This window comes from Colius striatus, chromosome 13, assembly GCF_028858725.1.
Source record: "Colius striatus isolate bColStr4 chromosome 13, bColStr4.1.hap1, whole genome shotgun sequence".
Lineage (NCBI taxonomy): Eukaryota > Metazoa > Chordata > Aves > Coliiformes > Coliidae > Colius > Colius striatus.
This window is the reverse complement of record NC_084771.1, coordinates 5973041-6000711: the sequence shown is the minus strand read 5'-3', so window position 1 is coordinate 6000711 and position 27671 is coordinate 5973041. Positions and strand designations below refer to the sequence as shown.

General features: G+C 43.0%; 1 protein-coding gene across 1 annotated transcript in view; it reads right to left on the bottom strand.

Moving 5' to 3' along the window:
• Window positions 1-1545: 1545 nt before the first annotated feature.
• GPR50 (G protein-coupled receptor 50) overlaps window positions 1546-27671 on the bottom strand; it is a 42626-nt gene continuing 16500 nt past the window's right edge. Inside the window, exon 2 of the mRNA XM_062006708.1 lies at window positions 1546-2436. Within this exon, the coding sequence (XP_061862692.1) occupies window positions 1568-2436 (869 nt within the window). The 3' untranslated portion in view covers window positions 1546-1567. The remainder of the gene's footprint in view (window positions 2437-27671) is intronic.

Here is a 27671-nt window from a genome sequence, read left to right as displayed (position 1 = left end):
ACGTATCTCCATCTCTAGGCACCTACATGCTATTGCAAAGTCTGGTTCCCAGTGTTTCAGGGTTGAGCTGTGGGAACCAGTCCTGCTTTGATTATGACCAAAGAGAGAAGACTGTACTCTGACTGCTGCCCTCATGAGACCCACAGAGCTCAGACCTGTTCCTCTCCATCACACAGCTCCCACTGTGACTCTCAGTGCACCAGCATCAAGCCAGGTTTGCTAGCTTGAGTTGCACCAGGGGAACGCTACCTGATGATTTTATGAGACTGAATCAAAGCAGGATCCACACAATTAAAACTATAAGGAGATGAATTCACACGAATCTAAGGAAAAAAAAGAAGTTATATTTACAGATAGCTGCCATCACTCCCCACACTCTCCATTAAAGAAACAGCCTTATCTTTGCCCATGTGTGTGTTTCTAATGAGATATTGGCCTTCCTAGCGCTTCAGGACATTGTTCCCACTGACACAGATAACAGAGTTCAGGCTTTAACTGGGAACTGATGCATATATATTCTTAAGTAATTTTCCTCTCCCAGCTCCATGAATTAATTACAGCTTTGAATAAAATGGAAACAAAAAATCTTCACTTCTCCCTTGCCCCATCAAATTCATGCAAAAGGTGGGCAAAAAGAGAGATGTTTGGAACAAACACTTTGTGCCTCTTCTCTCTTTGTCTGCAAGTGCAAATATTACTGGAACTTAAAAGCTAGAATCTGCATTAAGCAGATGGGACTCTGCTTTGTTCATCTTTTTTATGATGTTCATGCAGCAGAGACTTCTGAAAGACATTTAGAATGAATGTTGGCCACTCCAGGATACTGCCTGAAGTAGAATCAGGCTCCAAGTATCTTCCTGCAATTAGATTATGTCATATGTTATACTCTTACTCATGGCCTGGGAAGGAGAGTGCAAGGGTACTTAATATCTGTAGATATTCAATTAAAACGAGTGCATCAGACACTCAGTAGGTCTGACTTTTGCCTGCCTCACATCTAGCTCAGGCCAGCATCCAAACCTTAAGAGAAAAGAAAAACAAATGCATACGCAGTGGAAGTCGTCATGCCCATAGGTATGCCTCCTGGCTAATACTGTTACCTAACTCAAAAGGTAAAAAGTCATGCAGTTTACACTGTGTTTGCTATAGTTTGGGTTATGTTAGTGCTAAGAAACCCACAGAATTCAGAGGGAGGGGAGAAAGGTTTGTTTGTAATAAGTGGTGGTTTTGCCAGCTCTTGAAGGGCGCATTTCAAGTGTAACTGCATTTCTCCATGCACTCTGAACGCTTCCCTTTTTCAGGGTATTGGCATGCTTGTGGCAAAAGCAACCAAACCTATTCATTAGGCACATGGTGAAAGATGGCATTTAAAAAAAATAAATTAAAAATCAGTCATTTCCATTCTGAAAATCCTTACTCAAAAGTTTGATGTCACAACAATAAGCTAAGCATGAAAGGCAGCAGGCTCTTTCCTTGCATGAGGAGCCCAGCAACACCAGCTGTGAAATGCACACCCTTACATAGCATATATACCACTGTAATCCAGAATAAATAGCACTGTTCTGACTCATAAATGTATTTCAGCTTGGTGGTTGTTGTTTGTTATGGCTGGAGATGGCTTGCTTTTCATCCCTTCTGTCCCACCCTTGGACACGTCGATGAACAGCAGCCTGGGAGTCCGGAGGGTCAGCAGTATCCTTTTGTACTCCTTCCGGAAATTCTGGTTAAGCAGCCCATAGATCACAGCATTGAGGCAGCTGTTAAAATAGGCCATAAAGTAGCTCAGGACAAAAAGCCATTCTGGAATGTGTGGCTGCACTTTGGAAGGATTAATTGAAACAGCAAGGCCAATAAAGTTTAATGGTCCCCAGCATACAGCGAAAAGGACAAAAACCACAAACATAGTCAAGAAATTCCGGATGTCAGCTGCTCTGAGCTTCTGCTTGCAGTCTTGTCGCACCCGGTGTTTGACTTGAATCACCAAAATCCAGATCCGTAGGTAGCAAAAGGTCACGATGGACAGCGGAACGATGAAGTGGACAACCACCACTGTGATAGTGTATGAAGTACTCACCGTCTGAGCAAAGGTGCAGGAGTAAATCCGGGGGTCATACTGCAAGGAGCCAACGAAGAAGTTTGGCACAATTGCCACCACTGTGAGAATCCAGGTCAGGCAGAGATAGCAGCAGGTGTTCTTCAGGTTGAATAGCTTATCGTACCGAAGGCTGTGGCAGATGTAGCAGTAGCGGTTGATTGCAATCGCCGTGATGTTGAAGATGGACCCGATGACACTTAAGCCCATCAGGAACCCGCTTATCTGGCAGTGAACATTTCCCATGGTCCATCCCTTATGGAAAATGGCACTCAAGATCAGAGGATAGGGATAAACTGCAACGACGAGGTCTGCGACAGATAAACTGACGACAAAGATGTTACCTACAAAAAAGGAGGAGAGATGGTAAGAGGTTAGCGTAGGTCCACGTAGACAGCTTGCACCTCAGAACTCACTCCTCTGCAGGTCTAACTCTTCTCACGGGCTTCACTCTACCCTCCATCTGGAATTTAAAGCCCTAGAAAAGAACTACTGGGACTACTAGTGACAGCAATGGAGAGTAATTAGCCATGATTAACCCATGTATTCCCTCTTAAGAAAATCCTAAACAAGAAGCATCACCCTTGACTCAGCTATAGCTGTGGGTCAGGCTCCTGTGTTCCTCTAAGTTGTGAAGGAAAGAAGGCTTTTGCTGTCCTTGTTCATCACCCAGCAGGACTGTAGTCACCCAGCAGCTGCCTAGTATTCGCTGTCCTGCAGAGAACTTCCTTCCTTTAAATACTATAAAGGACACAATACTTTCTTTAGCATCACATAGTGACACTTTACATAAGCTCTGTCCATCACAGGCCAAAGAATTGGGGCAAGCAGGTTAAGTTTTCAGTGGTTTATTCATTGCACTGACAGCAGTTGCACGAGAAAGGTGGTTTTTGGTCTTTTGTATGTGAACAGGTATACTTTCAACAGAAACTCTGCAGTGTTCACACTAAGGAGTGTGTGTTCTTCCAGGAGCTGTGGTGCAGCCAGCGTTTATGTGCTTATTTTCTTTGGTATGTTTTCCTGTTCCTTTAATATTCAAGCTGGCCAGTGCAATATGGAAGGTCAATCACTCCTACACTGTCCAGGCATCTGTCAGGGAACACAATTAATATGCTGTAGTCACTCATCTCTATGGAGCACATTCTGCAGGTTGTTCACATGGCCTCTAAAACAAAGAGAGTTGAGAGTCTGGGCAAATATAAAATAATTTAAGCCTTGCTGGATTGAAAATGGCACATTATGTGAGACAAAACTCTCACATCTCCACCGTGTGGAGCAGCCTCAAATGACCTGGACAACCAGTGACTTCCTCACAGCAGTTACTGCTCATTTCACGAGACTGGTGTATTTTTGCTAGGCAAAAAGCCTTTCTGTTCAGTTTGCCAGCCACAGTAGAGGGATGCATTAAGAAAGGGACCTTGAGGTCTCTTGGGGAATGGTGTAACAACAGGACTCACTACAGTATTGAAAAGGACATCTGTCAACATTCAGCTTTCCAATGACTAGAAAAATTGTCACTTCAGGAGGAGCTCAACATTGCAGTTAGAGAACAGCACACTAGAAAAGGCAGTTGTTTTTCCTAGCTCTACTACCTTCAAGCATATCTATAGTGGCAGAAAGGAAAATATTACTAGAGAACCAGTTGAGGCCACATTTAACACATTTAAGGTGTTATCAATTACATCCTTACGTGTTACAGGCAACATCCCAGCTGGCACCTTCTCTTCAATCCCTCATATCCTCTGTCTGACAGATTACATGAAAAAAAAAGCTCAAACCACTAAAAGAGGTCTTTTTTTGGTTCTGTTCACAAAATGACCCTCTAAGATCTCAGTTCAGCTTTGTCACTGGCTTCAGCGTTTGGAAAATAAACCCGAGGGCTGCAGAAATCACAGCTGCATTGCCATTGCAGTTGGCGTGTTTCAATGTTTGTTGCCAACAAAAACTATCAGGACAAGTCAACAGTTCATATCAGGCAGCAAAGCTCACCTCATGCAGACTGGCAAACAGTCCAGAGTTGAGAACAGCCCAGGGCAATGTGGAGTCGGGACAGCTGACACCAAGAGTCGTGTAAAAATAAGCATTAGCAGAGGGCATGTGAAGTGCTGAAATCTTTTTAGGGAGAGATTTCACACACACAGGTTTACCACAGCACACAACCTCTGTGACTGCTGTGTCTCAAGTGGTGCTTTTTTGCTGATTTAATATCACAGGGCTTTTTAAAATGCAGTCACTACACCTGCTCCCCATACAATTAACTCCATGCCCATTGTCAAGGGCAGAACCACCTGTGGTCAGGCTTAGTGCTTGTGCAGGCACCCTAGAAGGGAATGCTCTCTACAGTAAAACTTGCACTCCTTTGATCAAAAATATGCACTTCAACAAAAAGCAAAATGTGTCCTCAGCACCATAATTTCCTTTTGGAAGAGTTTTTCAAAACCATTTTCAAGGCAGCAGATCAGAGACAGAGGTATCAGCAATCAGGTACAGTCAACTTCAGAGTTTTCTTCTGGTGAGACAAACATGAAGGTCAGACCCATATAATAGCTGTTTGCCAGTCAGTCCTGAAAATCAGTGCATTTTTAATGACTGAATACCTTTGAAATGAGGGGAAATATTGCACACCTCCAAAAAGGAACATGCCCTTCAAACATGGGAACAGGCTGCTGGCTAATTATTAAAATAAGAGTAACTTGAGTTAAACATTGTTTCAGCCTCAGAATCTCTGGTTTGATGTGAGACCACCGTCTGCTGGGCCCTGTGGCAAAGGCTCATGCCTTTGCCCTCTGTGGATGAAATCAAACCCTCACTTCCAAAACCACTGTAGAATGGGAAGGTGTCTAATATGTGGCTTTTAGGGAAGGTGAAGAGCCCTCTCCTGCCAATGATCTTCCCTATTGTGTTTTTTTTACATTTGTCCACTATAAAACCAAGGAGTCCTGCCCATAAATAGTATCAGCAGGACTTTAGCTCAAATTTTACACCATCTGCTTCTGTGACACTATTTTCAGATGTATCTTTTTCTCTCTGTTGGCATGAGATTATATTTCCCTTATTAGTTTTCACATTTTCCATCCTGTTTTGAACTTGCTTTGTGTGCCCCCGTGCTCTATCCCTCAGTTATGGAGTCATACATGAAGAAGCATGAAGGAAAAAAGGCAAGTTGGTCATAAGCATTCTGGCAATACAGACTTGACCACCTTTTCAGAGAAACTTTAAGTAGGTTTACATTATAGAGGTTGAACATAAAGCTATAGATTGCAGAGGTATGATACACTGTCCACAGTGTAATCCACAAATTGTTAGGAAAAACACCCCACAAAACAACCTGAAGTCCAACAGCAGAGCAACAAGCACATGTAAGTAATACAGAAAGGAATTTATCCCAGCATACCTTCTGCCCTAGTACTCCTGCCTTTGAGTTCCTCCTCTCTCTCCCACACTCTAATAACCTTGTTTCTGCTCACTCCAACAGCCTGGCCCTATATTCCAGCAGTTCCCTGGTCCTGCCTTTCATTTTGCCTGGATTACCCAACAAAACACAGGTTATCTGAGGACTTATTGTCAAGTCCCAGTGTTTGGAAATACCACAATGAGTTCTGCAAATCAATGAACCCCATATGTAAAGGTCTTCAATGGCAGGCTGCCCAAACAGCACCTGACTTTCATACAAAAGGATATCGTTCTCCTATAGAGATTAACTAAGTATCTCTCTACAAATACAAGGGTCATTGGCCCTGCCTGCCTCCAGAGGCTGGTGGAAATCCCTTGGTGCACAAGCTGCAGTTGTAGAGGTCCAGCCCTTCCCTGCTGTTCCCACAGAGCAGCTGTAGTCTGTCCTTCAGTACACATGGACTGTATTTTAGGCATCTTCAACCTAGAAGTGGGGGTTAAAGGACAGCAAAGGGGGTAATGTTTTTTACTGAAAACTGGCTATTTTTCTACACTTCAAAATGTCCCAAACAAGTGCCCAAAATGCTTCTTCTCTATCATCCATATAAATATCTCTAACACTCACAATCTTGCTGAAATATTACAGGACAAGATACAGATGCCCAATGCAGCCTCAAGTTAACACTGTTATCTGTGAACCCTGAAACTGAATGCAAATGCTGAAATTGAAATGTCCTGAGTGACAGGAGTTGCACCAAAGCAAAGAGACTGTTTGGCTGAGCAACTTCTGCTCACCTAGCAGAGTCCATTTGCAACTGGGGAGGAAAGACGGCTTTGCTGTCCGGGTTGTCTCTTCATACCATCTAACTTACAGGCATCTGAGTTTCTCCCAAACAGCTGGTGCTCAGCACAGCATTTTGAGGCAAACAAAGCAGCCTCAAGGTCAGCAGGTGAGAAGCTGACCCATGAGCAGGATGGACACAAGTGCCATGGAGGCTCACCACATGACCAGTCTCCTTGCTGTCCCAGCCTCTTCCCAGCAGTGAGGTCAGACCCTGGCATCTGTCCAGCTGCAGACAGAATCACTGACAGTTGTAGAACAGCAGGTATAAAAACCTACATTAAGCCCTAAGACATATGATGATATCATGCTAAAAGTTGATTGGGGTGACTGGTATGTTTCTGGTGAGACCTTACTATTTGTGGCTTATAATAAAAAACATCTTGAATTTATGTTTGTCATTCTGGGTTTTACAAAACATTCAAAAGACTCCTGTCTGCAAGGAGTTAAACTGGAATTAAGACTCACATCAACCTCAGAGAGATATAGAAGGTTCAGTAAACAATTTAACAGGCCATAACTGTAAAGCAAGCCTCTGATGACCATTTGCCATAACCCAATACTCTCTATTTAACCTTCCAAAGCTTATGTGCGCTGCAAAACAGAAACAAAATGTACTGTTTGCCCCAAGCAAAAAGATAAAGTCTTAAAAGCTTTATTCAGCACGCAACAAGACTCTTTATTAGCTTTGATAGCTTCCTTTTCTTGTTTGTTTTTACCTGCCACTCGCTGTGCGTTTGCTTGTATGTCACTAACCTCCAGTCTGCAGATGTGAGGCATGAGCTCGGTTCTGCAAACTAAGTGGCAGTTCATAGAAAACCCTTGCAGACTAATTTTGGTCATTTTTTAACAGAAAGGCACCATTAGGCATGTGCAATCATACTGATCATACACTGCTATAACTTAGATGCATAGTAATACTGTGGTGTTGCTGGATCCTGATCCTGCAGCTCTCCCTTTGATGAGTATTTCTTACATCTTAAACTCCAAAGGAACGCTCCAGGGAAACTGGTGTTTAACCCATCAAAGAACATTAAGAAATATCCTTCTGTAGGGGACTACAAGCAGCTCTTTGCTTCCAGGGCACTGTGAACACTGCACAAGCAACAATAAAGTGGCAGATGAGAAACCCCAGATTGATAATTGCTGTCTCTTTTCAGCTTTCTGATAAGCGCTGATGCATCTGACATGCCTGTACAACAGCCCATTTTGACAACTGAAAGTGTTTGACAGGGGAGCACAAGTGAAAATCAGAGAATCTCTCCCTGAGATCCAGGCAACAGGAAAAAAAAACCCAAGTAAAATCTGTTGTTCAGTTTGTTAATGCACAAGTTTTAAATGAGGGTTTTATTTCTGTATTTAGGGAATTTGTTCAAAGAGAATCCTGTCCATCAGGATTCAGAGAGCCATAAAGTATGGTTTCCTGCAGTTGGACAATGCAGTCAGGCTGCCAGGTGGCCTCAAATTCTGACTGTGCTGCATAAAATGATACAGAGGGTAGTGAACAGACAGGACAGGAGGTATTGCCAGCCCACAGCATCCTTAGGATGTAAGGTTAGAGAACATGGAAATATCCAATTTAAGGACACCGTGAAGGTCCTAGACAAAAGCCTGAAATTCAGAACAATTTAACTTTTTCCTGGCAAAAGTCCTTTGAGATCTCTCAGCACAGTCCTGAAGCCAGGGAACAGCAGTATGTCTGGGCTCCCAACCATTACCTGCTTTAATGGCATCATTCCCAATGGGAAAACTGTGGGCTCTTAGTGCTGCTCCCTGTCTTATGCCAGTGAGAAGCAGTCTGCAAAGCCAACACTCAGCCTCCTCCTGCACCCTTCCATGACCAGACATTTTGACGTATCTTTGGCATCACAACCGTGCAAGCTTCGTCTCCCATTTCATCAGTATATCACCATGGTCGAGTGAAAGCTGCCTTTCCCTGTGTACCAATGAGAAACACTTCCTTCCAGGAGGAGATGAAAAACCCAGCAGTATTTACTGAAATAGAAAAGACCACCTCCTCAGCACTTCAATTATATTTATTTTGTTATGCTCCAGGTATTATTTTGGCTGATGGTTAACAAAAAAGGATTGTTTATGCTGCCAGGTGGAGGACTGGATTACTGGATTTTAGACTTACTTTTAGGTTATGACCTTTTAATTGCATTGCTGTCAAAAGCATACTGGAGCCATGTCTTTCACTGCTCTACTTGAATGCAGTGAAAGGCAATCCTTTGTGATATTTACACTGCAGGGATTCAGAACTTTCATTTGGCTAAGACCAGCCAGATTCAGAACTGTATCTGAGCCCAGAAGTCTGTGGAAATGGGCTGGAAATTAGAGACCTGCCCTGCCTGCATGATTTCATATCTTTCCTTGTATCACTTACAATTACATTGGAAACAATGTAAAGGAGGTGGTTTTTCCCCTTGCTGTGACGCAGATGGTAATGGGACATTCACTTTTAACTGGCTAAAAATGATTTGAATTATATCTTCTTCTGGACCTTTAAGAAGGGGCTGTCAGTCTTTTAGTACCAGTGCAGAGAAGCTTCCACATTTTCAGAGTTTCAGGTATTTTTAAAACAAAAGGAAGATTTTAAGCTATCCCAGTTTGAGTTTGGCAAGCTTCTCCCCTGTCCTTACACCTCATTCCTAGCACGTGCTGCTCAGCTTAGGCACACCTTCTCAAACAAAGATATTATAAAGAAAGGGGAAACTATGTAAAGTTGATGTTTTACCTACCTCCAACAATTTTCAGCTTTTAACAAACATGATTTTCTGTTTATGTGCCTTTTGATGACTTCTTCCTCTGTTTTCCTGGAAGTTCTGACCCATCACATGAGGAAAAACCATGAGGCTGCAGTACTGAATTTCTAAACTCAGCTCTTATTAGTGTGATACCTTTCCTAGATCATATTATGACAACTAGATCTGCTAGTAATGGGGGAGGAATGGAAGTGGTCTCTTAGTATGTACCTGCCTCTTAATATGTACCAAAAAATGCTAAAAACTACCTATTCTGGTTATGTGCCCCAGACTTGTGTCATTAAACTGTTCTATCCATCAAACTCACAGTCTGAAGTAAGGCTGTGAGGTAGCAAACCAAGCAGCTTAAAACCTGGTTCCTTCCTCTGTCACTTCCAAATGCTTGTGGTAAAGATGGGCTCAGAAACACCTCCTGCCTTCATAGCACAGCTCAGCGAGGGTGATGGAGAGGAGGTGTCAGAGGCAGGAGGCACTGGCTGCGGTGTCTGACTGCAAGGACAGAGTGGCTGCTGGCTACCTATTCCCTATGGCAGCTTCTTGTGAGAGACAGCAGCACTTTGGAAGGAGTCTAAACAAAAGTGCAGCTGTAAGAGAGTGGCTCCAGGTGCCCAAGCTCCCACTTGATACCTTGGCTACTCATATTGGCTTTGAATTCCAGCTGTTTACCCTCCTTTTCTGCCTGAAATCCTTGCAGAGTGCAACTGAGTGATTCTAAAGGGTTGCCTAATTCCCATCCAGTATGTGTAGGGAGTGCAGGCTGATGCCCTCCTTTATCTTTACCCTCACACATCAGCCAGATGAGCACAGAGACAAACTCTATCAGCTCAAATTAACTCTAAGCCCATTATTTATCAACTGGTTTGTAAAGTGCTCTGAAACAGGGAAGGCCCTGTATAAACATAAACGTGAATTATTGCCAGCATCCATTGAAATGACAAACCAGCATCCATCCTCTCCTGGTTCCAGCAGCTGTACCACCACTATTTGCCATCTGTTACTGTTCTAAAATAAAATCTATGAACTCAGGCTTAATAGACTTAATAATGCTCTTTTGCTATTGGTGCTGGCCAAGGGTGTTTCTGGCCTGGAAAGGAGTTATGTGCAAGCAACCAATCCTAGGCAGCTGTCAGGCAGAGTGTGCAGTCAGGTCTGAACACACAGCTGATTTTAGTGATAAAAATCATGTCTGACTGCCCCAGTGAGCCCTGCTGATCCAACAGAGCTAATCCCAGGAGCTGGCTCCTGCTCCTCCTTGTGCTCCACCAGCACGGTTTCTTGATTAAACCTTAGTGACAGCATCAGCCACTACACCCATGGACCTGCACAGCAAGGAGCAGATGTCACCCTGCCACAATTAGCAGCTTGTTTTGACCTCCCAGCCTTGCAGTCCCAGGGATATGTCTCTTTCCAGTGCTGGCTCTTTCTGGTTAGTTGGTGTAACTTGTAACTCTTTTAAATTGTATACAGAAATGATGAAGCTATTTACAAGGAAATCAACACCCAAAAATGTTTCTTTCAGTGAAGGATATTTTGTCTTTAACTCATTCCTGACCAAATTTTGCCCAAGTCTGCTCTAGGCAACAGCTTTTCAAACTGTGGCTGCTCTGTTGGTTAAGCCTTAGGACAGGCCAAAGAAGTTGTGTGAAGTGAGGACTGTCAAAGCAGCCAGTTTTCCTAGCAAGAATTAAAGGTTCATACACATATACTCACTTTGGGGTTGCATTAGATGCTGTAATGCCAAGTTTAGATGGCACCTTAATATCCTTTTTAAAGATACTTGTAACACACATTGATCCTGGCTTCAGTATCTCCTCTAGCCCTCTGCCCAAGAAGAACAAGAGACTAACATAAAAATAAGTTAGTTGCCATATGAAGGTAGAGGTCATTTTTGAACAAAAAAAGTAATCAACATAAGAAATAATTAAGCCTAAATCCACAATTAGAGGAATAGCAGTAGAAGAGCTTTTGCTAACAGAGTTAAGCTGGGAACACATGCTAAGACAGAGCAGCTGTGCTCTAAGCATCCTCAGCTCAGGGATGCTGAGATGGGCTCATGTGCCCGGTGGAAGCTTATTCACTTTTCCCACTCTAGGTTGGCCTAAGGAGGGCTCTTTCCTTTCCCAACAAGTCTTGTCTCCTCAGGAACTTTGTGAATTCCTCTTCTCCACTGCCAAGATGGATTAGTGTGTGCCATACCAACCATTTATCTAAAGTTCCTTTCTCATCTGTTCTGAAGAGGGTAAACAAATGCCATTCCTTAAACCAGCATCTGAGCTCACATAAGTAGGGCAAATTTGAAACAAACCCATTGCAAGTGGGCTTGTCAATGTGCTACCCCTGCAACCTGTCTTGAAAACCACAACATTGAAGTTGTACCAGCCTGCAGCTTTCTTAGAGTTTTACAGAGCAAATTTTAGGTTTATTAATTAAGATAAACTGTCCTGCCAGCAGGGGTCAAAGTCCCAAGGAAGAAGAATGTAATGATGTAAGCGTAAAGCCATCATGCAGAGCACTGCAGGATGCAGAATTTGCAGGGGGAAAGTAGACTTGCTCACAGGCAAATGAACAATGCAGTCTGGTGTAACAGAGCTGCATTTAATTTGCCATAGCTGTTAAATCTGTTCTTGCTGTAATTACACAGCATCCTCCTCCTCTTGCTGTAAACAACAGCACTGAGTAAACACGCTGAAAACGTGGCTGGCAGGAGATGAGGGAAAGCAGGCCTGTTTCTCTCCATCTTTACTCTCCCCTTGGCACTCTTAGATACTCTCTGGACTCTACCTACTTGAGGTTTCACATCCAACACACCAAGTTTGCACTCTGACATCCCACAGTTTGATCAGCCAAAGGCTGAATGCCTTCCAAAATTGAAGCTGGTCTTATAAAGCCTCTCCTTGATTTGGACTTGGGGTTAGGAACTCTTTGAACTCATTGAACAAGCAAAGACCTCGCTGACCATGACTTGTGGGCAAGGGCCAGCACAACCTGGTGTTGATAGAGATGTGCTGAGTAGGTCAGATTTCTCACAAATGGCCTTTTTGCAAATCACTGTAACAAACCAGTTCTCTGCTCATTGTCTTTTCATCACTGAAAACAGAGGGTCTGCTAGTTAAGTACTGAACTGAATGGAGATTACCAAAATGAAGGCTCAGGTGGTAGCAGTGGCACAGTGATGGCCAGGGTAGGGTATTTATTCTGCTTCTACACAGCAGTTGGAACTAGAGTTAGGAAAAAGAAATATAATTGAGATGCCATTTATCTCCAAGGTGATAGCCTCATTGTAGGCTGCATCATGGTCCTGGTATGCCTTACAGAGCTGTACTGCAATTGATTGGCTTCTGATGACCTTAACATATTTGTTTCAAACGTTTGGTGGCCAATGTTATAAAAGCAGGTCATACAAAAAACAAACACCACAAAAACCCAAACCAAAACCAACCAAACATAGGGTAGATGAAGTATACAGAATTCCTTCCAGACCACATTTTTTTCTCCTGGGGCCTGACAATGAAGCAGGTGCTGCCACACTACTCAGTGAGAATGAGACTGAAAGAGGATGAGAGCTACTTAATTCCTGTGCATAGTCAGTCCTCCAAAACCAGCATTCTGTCCCATAGCAAGGGAAAATGTTGAGCTACCTCATTTGCTGTTCATCTAGACTTCAAAATGTGCTAGGAACAAAAGTAATATTCGTTACATTGCAGACCGAGGAAAGCAGGAATCCCAATGTTTGATGGCTTTGTCAAGACTGTGAACTGTGAGAGTAGTAATGCATGCAAGTAGGAGACTAGGAAGTAAAAGAAAATCTATACTGGACCTCCTGGTTCATTCACAACTAGTTACTAATCCCATTGGAAATGGAAAGCTACTTTCACCTGGGAACACTTCAGGGATTCTGATACAATTCCATCTGCAAAAGTCCAATGCAAAGAGTTAAAGTTGATTCAATAACAAAAACAATGATCCTGGAAAAAACTCTCTCAAACAGTGCATGCCCTGAAAGACCCTTTCCATTTTCTCAGAAATAAGTTCAAAACCCAGTATTTCCCAGATCATCAGCAAAAGCTTCACTCTATATATTCCACAGGGTTTGCAGGATTCATGTCAAGGCTGGGTAAGGATGAGCAACACACAACCATCAATGATATGAGAAACTTAGACTAGGGAGTCCCAGATGTATTGCTGGAAGGCATCTGCTTCTGGTTTTTTTCCTAATGACTTATGAAAATTAATCATCCTGGAGCTGCAATGTGTGGGTATATTAAAAGAGAAAAGATGTTTTTGCAGTAAAGTCCACAGAGAACAAGTTCCAACACGAGCCCATGTGAACAAATGTGCTCTAATGCTGATCTCAATAGGGAGTCTAATGGTGGCTAATAGCTGACTGGCTTGAAGGTAAATAAGATTTCATGGGACTGTGACACATAAATTACTGGAGGAACCTCTTGAAGTAAGGATTTGTATTTGTAGGCAGCAATAGGCACATTAAAAGGGAGATCTTGCACTTGTGGGTCATAACAAGGCTGGCAGACAACAGCTTGCATTACAAGAGTATTGATGGATTCTGCTCTTATGCAAACCTTTTGCTCTGAGCAAAAAGCACCAGAAAGAGTAAAAGATGCTGGGAGAAAAAAAGCCATCCATGTAAGCCAAAGAAACTCTGAAGTACTTAATTCAACAGCCTAATCCTGAAATACCCCCAAGTCCTACTTTGTCATCTGTGGTGATAAGGGCAGGCCTACTTTTGGAGTTGTATAATCACTATCAAGTGATGGTGCTTTTAATGTCCCCTTAAACTTTCCCCCCCTTTTCCTTTTTATCTCTATTGAACTTTTCTCAGCAAGAGACAAATCACAGAGATTTCTCCTCTCTGAAAGTTAAAAGTGGTAATGCATAACTCGGGCCTTATGACTCCCACCATGAGCCAAGGAGAGGGCTGTGTGCAACCCTTTAAATGCTAACCCTGAGTGGACTTTTAAAGCCAGCTGTTGATTGTTAAAGGAGACTCCTTCCTGAAGTGTTTGTACAGCCAAGGGTACGACTACAAAACCCATCAACAGAAACAGAGCTGAAAGGGACCCTGGGAGGTCGGTTGACCAGCCCCCTCAGACACTGCATCTCCTCCTAAAAATTACTGACAAGAAGGAGCGTTTCTAGATTGACATCGTCCTTACTCAAATCCAGGCTGCCTTCCACCCCACTTCTTACAAAAAAAATTACTCCAGGCATATCTTACCTTCACTGAAAAGGCTGTTAGACACTGTGCCAGGCTGCCCAGGCAGCTGGTGGAGTCCCATCCCTGGAGATATTGCAAAGCTGTATAGCTGAGGTGTTGAGGGACATGGGTTAGTGGGGGGCTTGGCAGTGTGAGGTGAGTGGTTGGACTTGATGTTCTTAAAAGTCTTTTCCAATCAAAACAATTCTATGATATGCTACTTGAGAAAGCTGAGAAACAATGGAGAAGTCAACAGCAGCTTAAGTCAGCAAGAGACCTTTCCCCAGGCAGGGGCGAAACAGAGGAAGAACTACAGCCTCTTATACTGGCATTTGCTCCTGGAGTGTTTCTATCAGGTTTAGAGGACACACTTTCACCTGCCATCCTCTCCAAAGACAAGACAAATGGTTAAGAATCCTCAGTTTCTAAAAGAAGAACCTCACTCACTCTATGTAATTTCTGAAAAGTCCTCTCCTCCACTCCTAGACTTTATCTAACAACAGCATTTTTTAAAGACCTGGCATTCAGCAAGCATAAGACACCCCTTCCTGCCTCCCAGTCTCTTCAACACCATTTGTGACCCTCCATTTCTTCTCCTCAGCAGGATTCATTGATATTCTTCCTTTAACTTCTGAAATCCCAGATTGGTACCAGTCACCCATCAAACATTTTTCTTTATCATCAAATTCCAACATAACAGAGAATTTAAGGGTGAAATTAAGCACAGGCTGGATACAGAGTTTTCTAGTGACTAGTCCTTGTGTCCAAACAAGGATCAATGTTTTACATTCATCATGAAGTCTTAAAGGTACTTGCAATATCACATATCATTAAAAATATCTTCCCATGAGGGGGCTGATTTGGTAAGGTTAGAAAGGATGAAAATTTCTAGTTCTAAGCAGAGGTGTAACACAGGTCTGTCAAGGTAGGCAACAAAACCTCACAGCATGTTGCCCATCTCCCTCTTCACAGGGAGTCCCAAAAGCAAGCTGTTAGAAGTACAGGCAGGACAGAGAGGTCTCAGGAGAGCTTAGTGTGCACCATAAAAAAGCTTTGCAGGAATTCTGTCACAAAGTTTGCCTGGTGCAGTGCTGGAAATGGATGAGAGCTTTGCATGTCAATGAGAAACTGAGTGGAGTCCAGCAAACACTTTCTGAGGAGAGCTGGCAGCACAGTGTGATGTGGTGTGCCTTTCCCTGTGAGGCACATGAACACACCACATCAGCTGTATATTCATTGAGGCAGCTCAGGAAACACCTCAGAGAGGGCATCTTCAGTCTGGCAGGACTGCCCTTGCACAATCATGTGACGTTTTTAACACTCAATAGCTCAGTCAAGTATCTCTATTTATTCTAAGGAATCAGGGAGTTATTAAAGTCAGAGCTCTAAGGAATCAGGATTTGCAGCTCTTGCAGCAAACTCTCCAGCCTAAGCCACCCAAGAACCTCCCCAGAGGCACATAATGCTCAGGCTATCACATCACCCAGCTCTGGCTGGCTCATCTTGCCGGTGTCAGGATGGGGAAGATGCACCCTAAGGAGCATGGACCCATGTCTGCTAACTCAACTGATTCAACAGCTTTCATTTCAAAGCACAGTGGAGAAACACACAGCATTTGTTGACTGCACCACAATGAAAACCAAACCCGGAGGGACTGTCAGAAGCCAGCATCTCAGCACCAGGGGTGCAGGGTGTGGAGTTTAACTGCTAATTAGAACACAGCAGCAGCAAAGGGCAGAGCAGGAGAAGAGGATAGCTTTGGTTCCCTCTGGAGTTCAAGATCTTTCCCAGATTCAGCTACCTAACACATCCTTTAAAAGAAGAGTGATGGCTTCTTCTACACTAGCGACAAAGCAGGAACTCTCCTGCCAGCACTGCCTTCTTACACAAACTGTCCTTTTATTATTTACTCAGGAATAAAACTCTACCAAGGCAGATTTATATCAAATGACAAATAACAGCTGTGGGGGAAAGAAAAAAAAAGTGTCTCACTTCATTAGGACTCTGTAAGAGTCTGACAGCCAGAAACACGCTGCCAAAGTGGCAACTACAGCCGAGAAGACAAGACAGAACTCGCAGCAGCTGTTAAACCAAATGGGAACTTGTTAAAATTAAGGGCCATTTTCCTTCATTCATATTTAGTCTCAAAACATCATGTAAAGAAAGTCAATCTCTTATAAAGACAGACTGACTCATTAGCATAGAAGTGACATGAGACCCTTGCAAGCATTTCAGATTAAAAGGTAATTGTTAATACCCAAGTCATGTCTAAAACCCCATGAATATGTTAATCTGGTATCAGCTGTAACCCTCCAATATTAAAGAACTCTTATTAGAATGAATTTTACCAATATTCACTTGGTGTTACAATATTCCTGAAAAATTGCAAGCATTCAACATGGAGGGTGCCAATGGGTCTGGAGCATTAACACCAGTGCTGTCTTGGACCAGACAAGTGCTGTCTTGGACCAGACAACACATTTCCTGCTTCCATAGCTGTCCCTGAGCATCATTACTCTCAAATTCTCTACACTGTCAAGAATCCATGAAGGCTGTTGGGATTGCCAGGAGGGAACAGGAGAGTGCAAGGCTTACACAAATCACACCTGAAGGTTATTTTGTAGAGGTACCCCATCAATTGCCAAGAAATGTTCAGGACCAAAAAGTACCCTGCAAGCCAAGCTATACATTTTGCCTGAAGGATGCTGATTCCCAGAGTGATGGGGTGATTCTGCTTCCATCAAGTACAAAATAAACACTGAAAACCCAAATAAACTAGGTAAGCAACCAGCCAGCCTCAGATTATCCCACAGCATGAGGGTGCAGCGCTGACAAGTTTTGTTCTGTATTTCTTTAGAGGGGCAGGGAGCGATCACATTGTGTAATTCTGTATTCAATTAGTAAGATCTAGTCTCATACTAGAGCACTTACTTTAAGGACAAACAAGAGATCCATTCTTGTTTCAAGCAAGGACTTTTCCAGTTAATTTCCAAGTAGCCTTGAGCAAACCACTGCCTCTGCAAGTTTCCACTTTCTGCTCTGCCAGCAGAAGATCTGCCTTCCTTGCATTCACTGATGTTTAAAAGTACAAGGATATCATTCAGTGGAAGACAGAACAGAAATACAAATTAAAACGTTTCTGATGTGCTCATCTTTTGGCTCTCGGGCAGTTCTCCCAGACTGAACACTTCAGTTTGAACAGCCCTGTGCAGGGCAGTTGCAGAAGCCCACAGTTAGCAAGACCAACCAAAAGAAACAGGGTAAAACCAGCAGAAGCACAGCCTTGTTTACTTGTCCTGGCATCTCCCTCAGTCCTCCAGTCTGGGAGAGGTTTAGATGAGCATTGCTGCATGTGCAGCTGTAAATTCAGTAGGCAACACTTCCCACACAACTAGAGTCATTACCCCACCATGGTACCAGAAGCATGTTATGCTGCTAGAGGCGTTGTGACTGGAGCTGCTTGCCCTGGAAAAGGACAGAGTCAGTTGGATTAACAAACATCACTGGGGATTAACAACAACAGTGGTCAGAATCAGAAGAGCCCTTGACTAAGTCCTAACTTGGACTGCTGCATCCATCAGTTATCATGCAGATTCCACTGGACTTGGAAATCTTTCATGCTTTAAGATGAATTGAATACAGTCATGGTCCATTCCTGGACTGTCAACACTTCCATGTTTGCAGCCTGTGTCAGTGCAGAGTGCCTGAAGATGTCTTCCAGAGACACCTCACCAGCTACGTTTCTAGGGAGTAATTGGAAAGGTCCATTATAAATCACACTGCATGAGAACAAACACACTGTTGTCCTTCTGGCACAGGGTAGAAGCTGCCTATGGCCTCGCAGGTCAGCATCTGAGAAAGCAGTGATGTGGCTCATGGGTAAACTAGGAGTGCTGCTTGTTTAATTTAAGCCTGTTTTGGAACAGAGGTGGTCACGCACAGCTTGCAGACAATTCCTTCTTTGTGACTAGAGACCAAAGTTAATTCCTTGTTCCCAGAGACCATGGCCTCAGGAACTGAGGTCCAGCCTTGGTTTCCTCTCAGGCTCCTGCTGCTTGCACTTCTCCCAGTGGGTCTCAACAGAAAAAACTCACACATACCTTTTGGCTTCGCAAAACTGAACACTTGCTCATGTGCCAGGAAAAAGCTTTCCCATCTATGTACAACAGCATGGCTTTGTAACCCTGGCCATAACAATAGCACTATGTAACAGCCAAGAAGGCTGAAGGAGCTAAAACTATCAGCAACCATAGGATACATTGCTATATGACTATGTAGACATTGCTATATGTCTACAAAGGAAAGGAACGTGCAAAGGACATTGAAGTCCTAAAATGAAAAGCAATTAAATATTCACTGAAAGAACAAAATGTCCTCCATGCTTTCTGATACACATTCACAGCACAACACACTGCAGGACTCTGTTCCCTGGGCCCAGCATGGCAACATTTAAGCATGTGTGGCAGAGATCCCAAAGTGATGTGGCTCCATTGAAACAATACCTACTAAAGTGTCTGTGAAGAAGCCTTTGCACCAGGAGCAGCTACAGCTGCACTCTGGACCTTGGAGTTCTCTGTGACGGGAACACACCTGTTCTCTTGTAGTTGTTTAAGCCAGGCTGGCAATAAAGCACCATGCAACCACTGGCTCACTCCTCAACCCCAGCAGTGGGATGGGAAAGAGAATTTAACTAAAGGCTTCGTGGACTGAGACAGGACAGGGAGGGATCACTCACCAATTACGGTCACAGGCAAAACATTCAACTTCAGGAAAAACAAAACCAATTTAATCTGCTACCAGTCAAAAAAGAAGAGTAGAATGATGAGAAATAGAATCAGATCTTAAAAACAACCTTTCCCCAACCTCCCCCTCCTTCCCAGGCTCAGCTACCTGCTCCTGACATCCCTGCCTCCTCCCCTCAGCAGCACAGGGCGGCAGGGTTGCACTCAGTTCATCACAGATAGTCTCTGCTGCACCTTCCTCCTCAGGGGGGAAGAATTCACTCTTCCTCTACTCCAGCATGTGGTATGTCCCATGGGAAACAGTCCTCTAGGAATCTGTCCAATGTGAGTCCTTTCAGTGAGCTGCAGCTCCTCATAAACTGCTCCAGTATGGGTCCTTTCTGTGGGCTGCAGTGCTTCAGAAACAGATTGCTCCAGCATATCCTCCCCACAGAGTCACAGCCTTCTTCAAGTGCCACTGCTCACTCTGGTGTGGGGTCCTCCACGGGCTGCAAGAGCATCTCAGCTCCATCATTATCCTCCATGGGTTGCAGGGGAGCAACTGCCAGCTCACCAAGGGCTGCAGGACGGGGGGTCTCTGCTCTGGCACACCTCCTCCTCTCCTCCTTCATTGACCTTGGAGTCCTCATGGGTGTTTCTCACCTATCCCACTTCTTCTCATACCACTTACTCTTCCCTCTGCAGATTTTCCCTTCTCAAACAGTTATCACAGAGGCACCTGATTGCTCAGTCTTGGCCAGGGGAGAGTCTGACTTGAAGCCATGGCAGCTTTGAGCAGCTTCTTATAGGGGCCACCACGACAGTTCTTTATCAACACTTTCTAGACAATCCTCAGATGGTCTGGTAACTATGGGAGACAGGGCACTGCAAATCATTGTTATGGTAAATGCTACAAGTTTCTCAGGCTGCTGTAAAGACAGGCAGGGGCTGAAGCATATGCAGAGGCTGCCCTGGGATAGTGGCAGCATTTACAACAATGTCAATTCCAGTAATCACATAATACAGGGCTGTTGCCTTCCTCTTCAGGAGACAGGGCAGTATCAGGAAGATACATGCTGAGGAGATTCCAGACACCAACCACTTGTTCTGATAGACTCAAGGAGCTAAACCATCCTGAGTCTCCACATAGTAACCCTGACTGTTCCCCTCAAGACCCTGGGTTGAGGTAGACATGAAGTTGCTACCACACTGTTACTAATTATACCACAAATTACAAACATTCCCAACATGTGAAGATGCCCTTCACAGTTAAAGGACCTACCAACAACAGCTGGACATGAATACACTCTTCCCTCATGGGTATAAACCTCAGAGCTGCTCATCTCTGTTTTAACCCTATTTCCTGGAGAAATGAAGTGTGTCTAATTGCATTGCCTACCTTTCCCCAGTAAGTTTTGTCCCTAAAGCCCAACTTCATTCATGTTTTATAGAATACAAAATAGAATGGGAACTGGTTCCCAGCAGAGCAGGGTACTGTGAGTGATTGCACTCAATAAAAAAGGTACAGGGTAACCTCCAGTTTTAAAGGAAAGCAGGTAATTCAGTTGTTACAAAACCACAGACTGAGACATGTTTCAGTCGAGTTCAAACTCACACAACACAGAACCAGCCTATGGAAAAACTGGCTTCATTCTAATGTTGAATGTTTAACTCCTCTTAAAGACCAAAAAAGAGCAGAGGAAACATCACAGTATCTTTGAGAGGCTGCTGCTGGCTTCAAGTCAAACTAAGTCATCTTCCATGTCTCAGCCTAGAAGAAGAAAACTGAACATCTCATTTTGGGCCAGGAGTTGTTAGCAAAAATCTCCTCTGAACCAAGACTTCTTCCTGAAGTCCTGACTGCTTCAGCAAGAGTAACAAAGTCAACATACACATTTCTTGGTCAAACTTGCAAAATCCAAGACCAGGAAATTAGCAAAGAATCCATGAGACACATGTTACAAATATCCCAAAGGTGCAAAAAGTCTGAGGTTAGACTTCAACTGATAACAGAACCTCTGTCCATGAGGCTCCAGTCCTCCAATCTAAACTAAAAAGAGGACAACAAAGACTGGCAAGACAATTACAAGCAGCCCCACCACAGAGACCAGGAATAGGTCTCCTGAAAGGAAGCTCAAAGCTGACACTGAGTAATAATGGGAACATATATATATATGCAATTAATAGGGGCAACTTCTTTGTTGCAGGCATGTTCTGCAGTAGCCTGCAATGATCATATTCCCAGAAAGGAAGTCACACAAGTCTTCAAAGATAAAAGTTGACATGAAAAAAACCCACAAACTAAAATTGCTTAAAAAAAAAAGATGTTATGTGGGCAGTAAAGCCTAGTTTTAAGCAGAGCAACCACCATGAAATGCTACAATACAACAGCAAGATTGTGGGTTGTCTAAATGGCCAGCCAAGAGAAAAAAAATAGGGCAAGATGAGGAGGCTGCAATGGTGTTAGCCAACATCATAGATAAATCTTTTCACTAGTGGATTTGATGCTGACTTAATCTTTTTACTTGGCAATGCCCTGAAAAGCCTGCTCTTTTTGCTTTCCCATACCTAAATGAAATTAACCTATTCCAGAAAATTAAGAACAATTTGTCAGGTCACTGAAGGCAGATTGCTTGTTGGACCTGGACCTGTGTTATTCCACCCAAGGAACAGGGGAAAATTTGTAATTTGAAAAACCTGAAAATGGCAGGATTGGCAAAGTTGCATCTGGAGTCTTGCTGCTGTTTCCTCACATGCTTTCTGGCTGCTCAGTACACTCCAGTACACAGGTTGTACAAACAACCTTTTGTTTGGAACAAGAGCATTTGGCTGCTGCTACAACACAATTTGTTCTCCAGTACTTTAGAAAATGTAACTTCCAGTGCATCAACCAAAAGGATGCCTCTGAATGAACAAAATAGGAGCAGAATATTTCACTGTGATTTCAAGCTAACTTTACTTTCTTGGTAACACTGAGGTAGGGTTTTTTTCCCCAAGAAAGTTTTACATAGAAACCTTCTTTTCTGAAGATGTCAAAACTACTGTTTTATTGATCCTCATGGCAAAAAATTAATTTTATTGGGGTGAGTTTTTTTTGCAAAACTAATCAAGGAAATGGATGACTTCACTCTTCACAAACAAGGGTTCCTACTGTAAAGCATTACTGTCTTGTGCTCCTTTGAGGACACGTTGTCCTGCCGTTGCCCACTCCCTGGAAGGAAACACAAACAACTGCATCCCAACATTTCAGAGTCTCAGGAGTTTGAAAGCCAACAGGAGGACACTTCAGACTAAGAACTGAGGGCCATATTTTCTTTCAGTATTAACTGGTCCTATCATGAGATGAAGGCTGGAACCAGAATGTTCCATTGAGAAGGAAGGAAGCTCTCTCAGGCAGTACTGTGGTTGGGTGCACTTCTCTCAATCTCTGAGCTGTCTGCAGGAAATAGTGAAAATAAGCAGTTATCTGTAAAACACTTAATGATGATTTTTAACTTTCTCACTCTTGAGACATGAAGTAGGGCAGGAGGATATACACTCAAGTATAACAAGATGACATAAGGGAGGAAAAGTCTGAGGAAAACACTACAGCTAAGATGTACCAGACACCTACAGCAATACAATGCAGAGGATTTCCTGCTCTCTTGTGGTACTCACAGATAGCTGACTGCAAAGGCTGTCATCACAGATGAAAGCGATGGGAAACGATGAACAAAGCATCTCCTCCTACTGTACTACCCTCCTGCTGCAGAGCCAGTAGGACAATACCTTCTCTAACGTAAGGTTGTGTTCAATGAACAGAGAAAAATCAAGAGTGAGAGCAAGATACGTAGAGTGATGCTTAGAACTGCTGCAAGTTCCTTTTAAATTCAGAAGCCACCCTCAGATTCAGCCTGTGATGGATGTGACAGCAGGAGCATGGTGTTCCTGCACTCCTGGGATGGGTCCAGCCTGCAGAGCTGGAAGAAGGAAAATAATACCCCCTCCCACTTCTCTCCCCACTTTATTTATATAGGATTGGGCTGAAGAAAGAATAAAACCAGGAGACAGGTTGTGAGGCAGAAAACAAAAACAAGGCAAACACTGGAGAAGTCAGGGGGCTGGTGCACTACACACTCTCTCTGGCGACCCAAATGTTGCAGCTTGCTTTCCACTTTGGACAAGGAACAATGCAATCCAGGTCAGCTGCACAGAAGGTTCAGCCCTGCCCCTATGGACATCAGTGGAGGGCAGAATGACACCTCTGCATTTCATGTTCTCCATTTAAGTCAGGATTCACTGTTTTTTTCCCCACAGTGGGCTGTGTCATAGGAAACCAAAGGCAGTTCTCACAGAATGAGTGTGACTTCTGCAAGAAGAGGTAGCAGGTCTTGAAACATATGTTACTTCATATCTCTATAGGCAAAGCTGGAAATTGAAATGCTCTGTTTGCAACACACAGCCCTGAGCTAGGGTAGTGTCCTAGAAACTGTGTGAGAATGAGCCCTCTAAAAACAAGCCCAAGTTTGCTATTTCTTGGAAATGTCAGGTCCAATGCCTTTGGGCATGTGACGAGAGAGATGCTTTGTGCCTTACCTCACCTCGCTGCATCCTACGACACATTCACAGGTGATGTGTCCATTTCAAAAGATGATAGTGGGATTTAGTGGGAATATTATCCATGTACAGGATTCTGTTGTAAAGGAAGGCAAAGCTGGCTCTTCTGTGTATTATGAACAAAAGCAAAAATGCATTGGGAAGGTAGCAGTTCTACTGACACAAAAAATCAGGGAAGGAAAGCCCTCCTTCAGTACCCATCAAAGTCTTGTGGTTGTTTACAGATTTCTTTCCATGGCTGGGGTCTTGCATTTATAGCAATATTTGCAGATGCTGCAACAGTCACACAAACATTGAGAGGATAAAAATTCAAAAGCTCAAAAAATGACATGCCTGTAATTACGATTAATGTTCATCACAACTCATCCAAGAACTCTTCCAGTCCCTAATGTAAGGCAAAACAGACTGCAGAATTTACCAACACTCTGGGCATGTATTTTGGAAACTTGAATGACATAACATGAATTACCCACATAATCTCCAAGATAAAACTAGATAGTAGACAAAGGCCAGGTTAGAAGGCACAAATTTCTTCAGCTCTGTAGCTCAGGATGTGTGCAGTCTTTTAGATAATTACACAGATTTTGACCCTGGCACACAATATCATGCATATGATTACCTATCTGAATTCATTTCCCAGAGACACACAGGCACAGAAGCCTTAATGGAGGACATTACCCAACCTCATGTGGGAAAAAACACCAACAAATACACTTTATCTTCACAAGAGATCGTTGAGGCACTGAAAGGAAATGGAAAATTGGAAATAGCATCCATGCTGAGAACATAAATGATCTTTCTCTTAAAGAGAACAGAATTGGGCTACTGCTTCTTACTAAGAAAAGCAGAAAAACATTTGCAAACATCAGTCCTATTACGAGACCCATAAATCTATATCCCCCAGCTCAGGGAGTCCTTCATGTCCTTACATCTCCTCTCATTTCTGTAGGTAAACCCACTCACTTGGTTCTTCCCTTTTCATTACTGACAGGTCTCAAGGGTAAATCCCCTCTTTCACCTTTTTTTTTACTGGCTGGGACATTCCTACCAGGGCTGACCCTGACACATTGAAGTGTACACGAATGCTCTCACTGCTTCTGTGGAAGCAACATCAGGAGCATCACTTTTAAACATAGTTTTGAAGGATGTATTTAACAGGGCTTTATATGCAACACTACAAGTTAAGAAGTTTCTGTCTTCAGGCTTTGACTCATCCCATTCCAAGGCATGAACTCTCCTTTTTTTCAAGTTTTATGAGGATAAAGTGCATCAAGCACCATAAAAACAAACCCTTCAGAAAGTACTCATAAAGTAACTTTAAATTCTCCCTCTTGATTAGGAACATTCTTGTACTTGTATACATCTACAGTGGATGAATTCAAACAGTTATTTTCAATGTAATAAATGATAGGCTTGCCCAGAAACGAGCCAGAGCACTAAGGCAAGGAGTCACAGCATATGATGTATTGGACAAACTCTAAAAAGCTTACATTTTGACTGGTTTTCTTTTGCTTCAATTCCATGTGTTTTCATGTCTCTAAATAAATAATGTCTTAGACTCTCTGAATGCCACTAGAAGAAAAAAGTGTTCAGAAAGCCAGTGAAATAAGATGAATAATTACCACACTGGATTACCCTGTAGAGGTCAGTTAAGGTAATGCTTTCTCATACCTCATGGAGACCAAAATGTTGATGAACACTCTAAGAACAGCCACGTCAAAGCGTCCCTTGCTCCATGGCCCAGAGCTGCTCCACAGGAAAGTGCAAGGATATGCATACTGGGTAACAGGGAGATAATGTGCCTTAAGGAAGTGTTGCTCTCTGACACAGCCCAGCACACCAGAGTCACATATAACATAGAATCATTTCAGCTGGAAAAAACCTTTAAGATCTTCGAGTTTCCAACCATTAATCCAGTACTGGCACCACCATCACTAAGTCATGTCCCTCAGTGCCACAGCTACTCTTCTTTTAAATACTTCCAGCGATGGTGACAACTGCTTCCCTGGGAAGCCTGCTCTAAGGCTTGACAACCCTTCCAGTGAATAAAGTTTTCTTGATATCTAAAACTCCCCTGGTGCAACTTGAGGCTGCTTCCTCTTGTCCTGTTGCTTGTAACTTAGAAGAGACCAACTCCCACCTCACTACAACCTCCTTTCAGTTAGAGAGTGATCATGTCTCCCCTCAGCCTCCTCTCCTCCAGACTAACCACTCCCAGGTCCCTCAGCTGCTCCTCATTAGACTTTGTGCTCCAATCCCTTCAACAGCTTTTCTGCCCTTCTTTGGACATGCCTGTTAATATACATGTTACACATATTAATATATATTAATAAAACACAGCAGCTTTTCTAACGAAAGAGATCATTTTTAAACACTGTTAAAGTAAACCTGTAAAAAAACCTCACAAGACAGTTGATGCACAAAGCTTTCACTTACTTAACAAGTTACCTAACTGGAGAAGAAAATATGCCAGAAAGCAATGGCTAAGGCTAGGCAGGGAGGGAAGATGCTGTGCCTGGCACAAAGTGATGCTCTGGGAACCCACACTTGAACGATGGCCAGAAAAGACTTAGGACATATTCACAGAAAATGTATGCTTGGAAATCTGACAGATCTTTACAAGTCTCCTCCAATACAAGAAATCATTTAAGCCTAACTTGATGCTCAGCAATCTCAGAGCACTGTAACCATGTAAGAGCTGCACTGGGCACAAGGTGACAAACAGCACAAGCCGTGGAAGAAGCCATTCATGCTTGAAGATGCCCAGCTTATCTAGATGAGATTTACTTCTTGTCTAAAGTAAAACCTTCAAAATTTATAGAATGATTCATTGTATGCGATATATGAGAAAAAAAAGGTCACTTCTGTGTTTTCTGCAAAACCCCAGCTGGCTGCTCCTCCCAAGAGTGGGCTTTGCATCCCCAAGGCCTGTCTGCCTATGGGCTGAAGGAGTTTTGACCCCATGGGCAGAGCTGGTGGTTGAATACTCAGAGGCCCAGGTCCTTTCCCAACTGTGCAGAGCTGTTAGGAACATGTGTTTTACTTTCTCTAGAAAGTAAAGAAAGTGTTGCTGCACCAAAAGCTAAAATCTTCCTGGGAAACATGCTGACATTTGGACAGAGTTTTCAGAAGTAAGTGACCAAACAAATTAGCTTGTTAGGTAAATGTACTTCAGCTTATTTCATCTCCATTCACCTGTATGCAAACATTCAGTGTTACCTTATACATACATTTACAGGTTTTCATGTTTCAGCAGCAACAAAGTTACTTTGACATACTGACTTTCTGCAGTCAGCAGGGAAATTTGACTTTTTGTTCCAATTCCAAACCCCAGATCTGAACATGGCAATTCCCCATAGAAGAGAAATTAAGAAGCAAAGTCATTTTCATCCTAAAACAATATACAGGGGCAAATTTGCAATCTTTCTTTGACTTTCCCCATTCAGCAGAGAGGAACAATCTCATACAATGGCCCATGTCTGTTATGAGTGCTATGGAGAAATTAGAGGCTTACACCTAGAGGAGTATAAATCCTGCATTACTAAGGTCTCCTGAGCTGCAAGGGAAAGAAACATTGCCTCCTGGTGATTAAGAATGTAATTATTACTATTAATTCTGAAACACTTTGAATTACATGGTACATTTTCTTTACATGGGCGCTATCGTTAGTGCGAGCTGGTTTGAACCAATGATTTACTCACGGTATCACAGCGTTGTTTGTTTCAGATGCTCAGCACATTTTGCTCAGTATATTGTATTACTGGCTGGTTGCTATAAACAGTCCATTTAAATTTAGACAGAAGCTTTTGGAAAAGTTCTATTTAGAACAGATATGTGAATTTAAATGTTAACTACATCGATCGGTAGCTCCTGATTTCTTCCAGACTCTTAACAGTAATGTGTGTGCATTAGGGTCTCAAGAAAGTTCTCAGTTAATTGGTAGTTGAAGCTCACATTCAAAGATTTCTACTTGGATCCTAATAGCCAGTCATTTGAAAAATCAAAAGGAAGCACTGCCAAATTGTGACATTTCTGCAAATCAATCAGA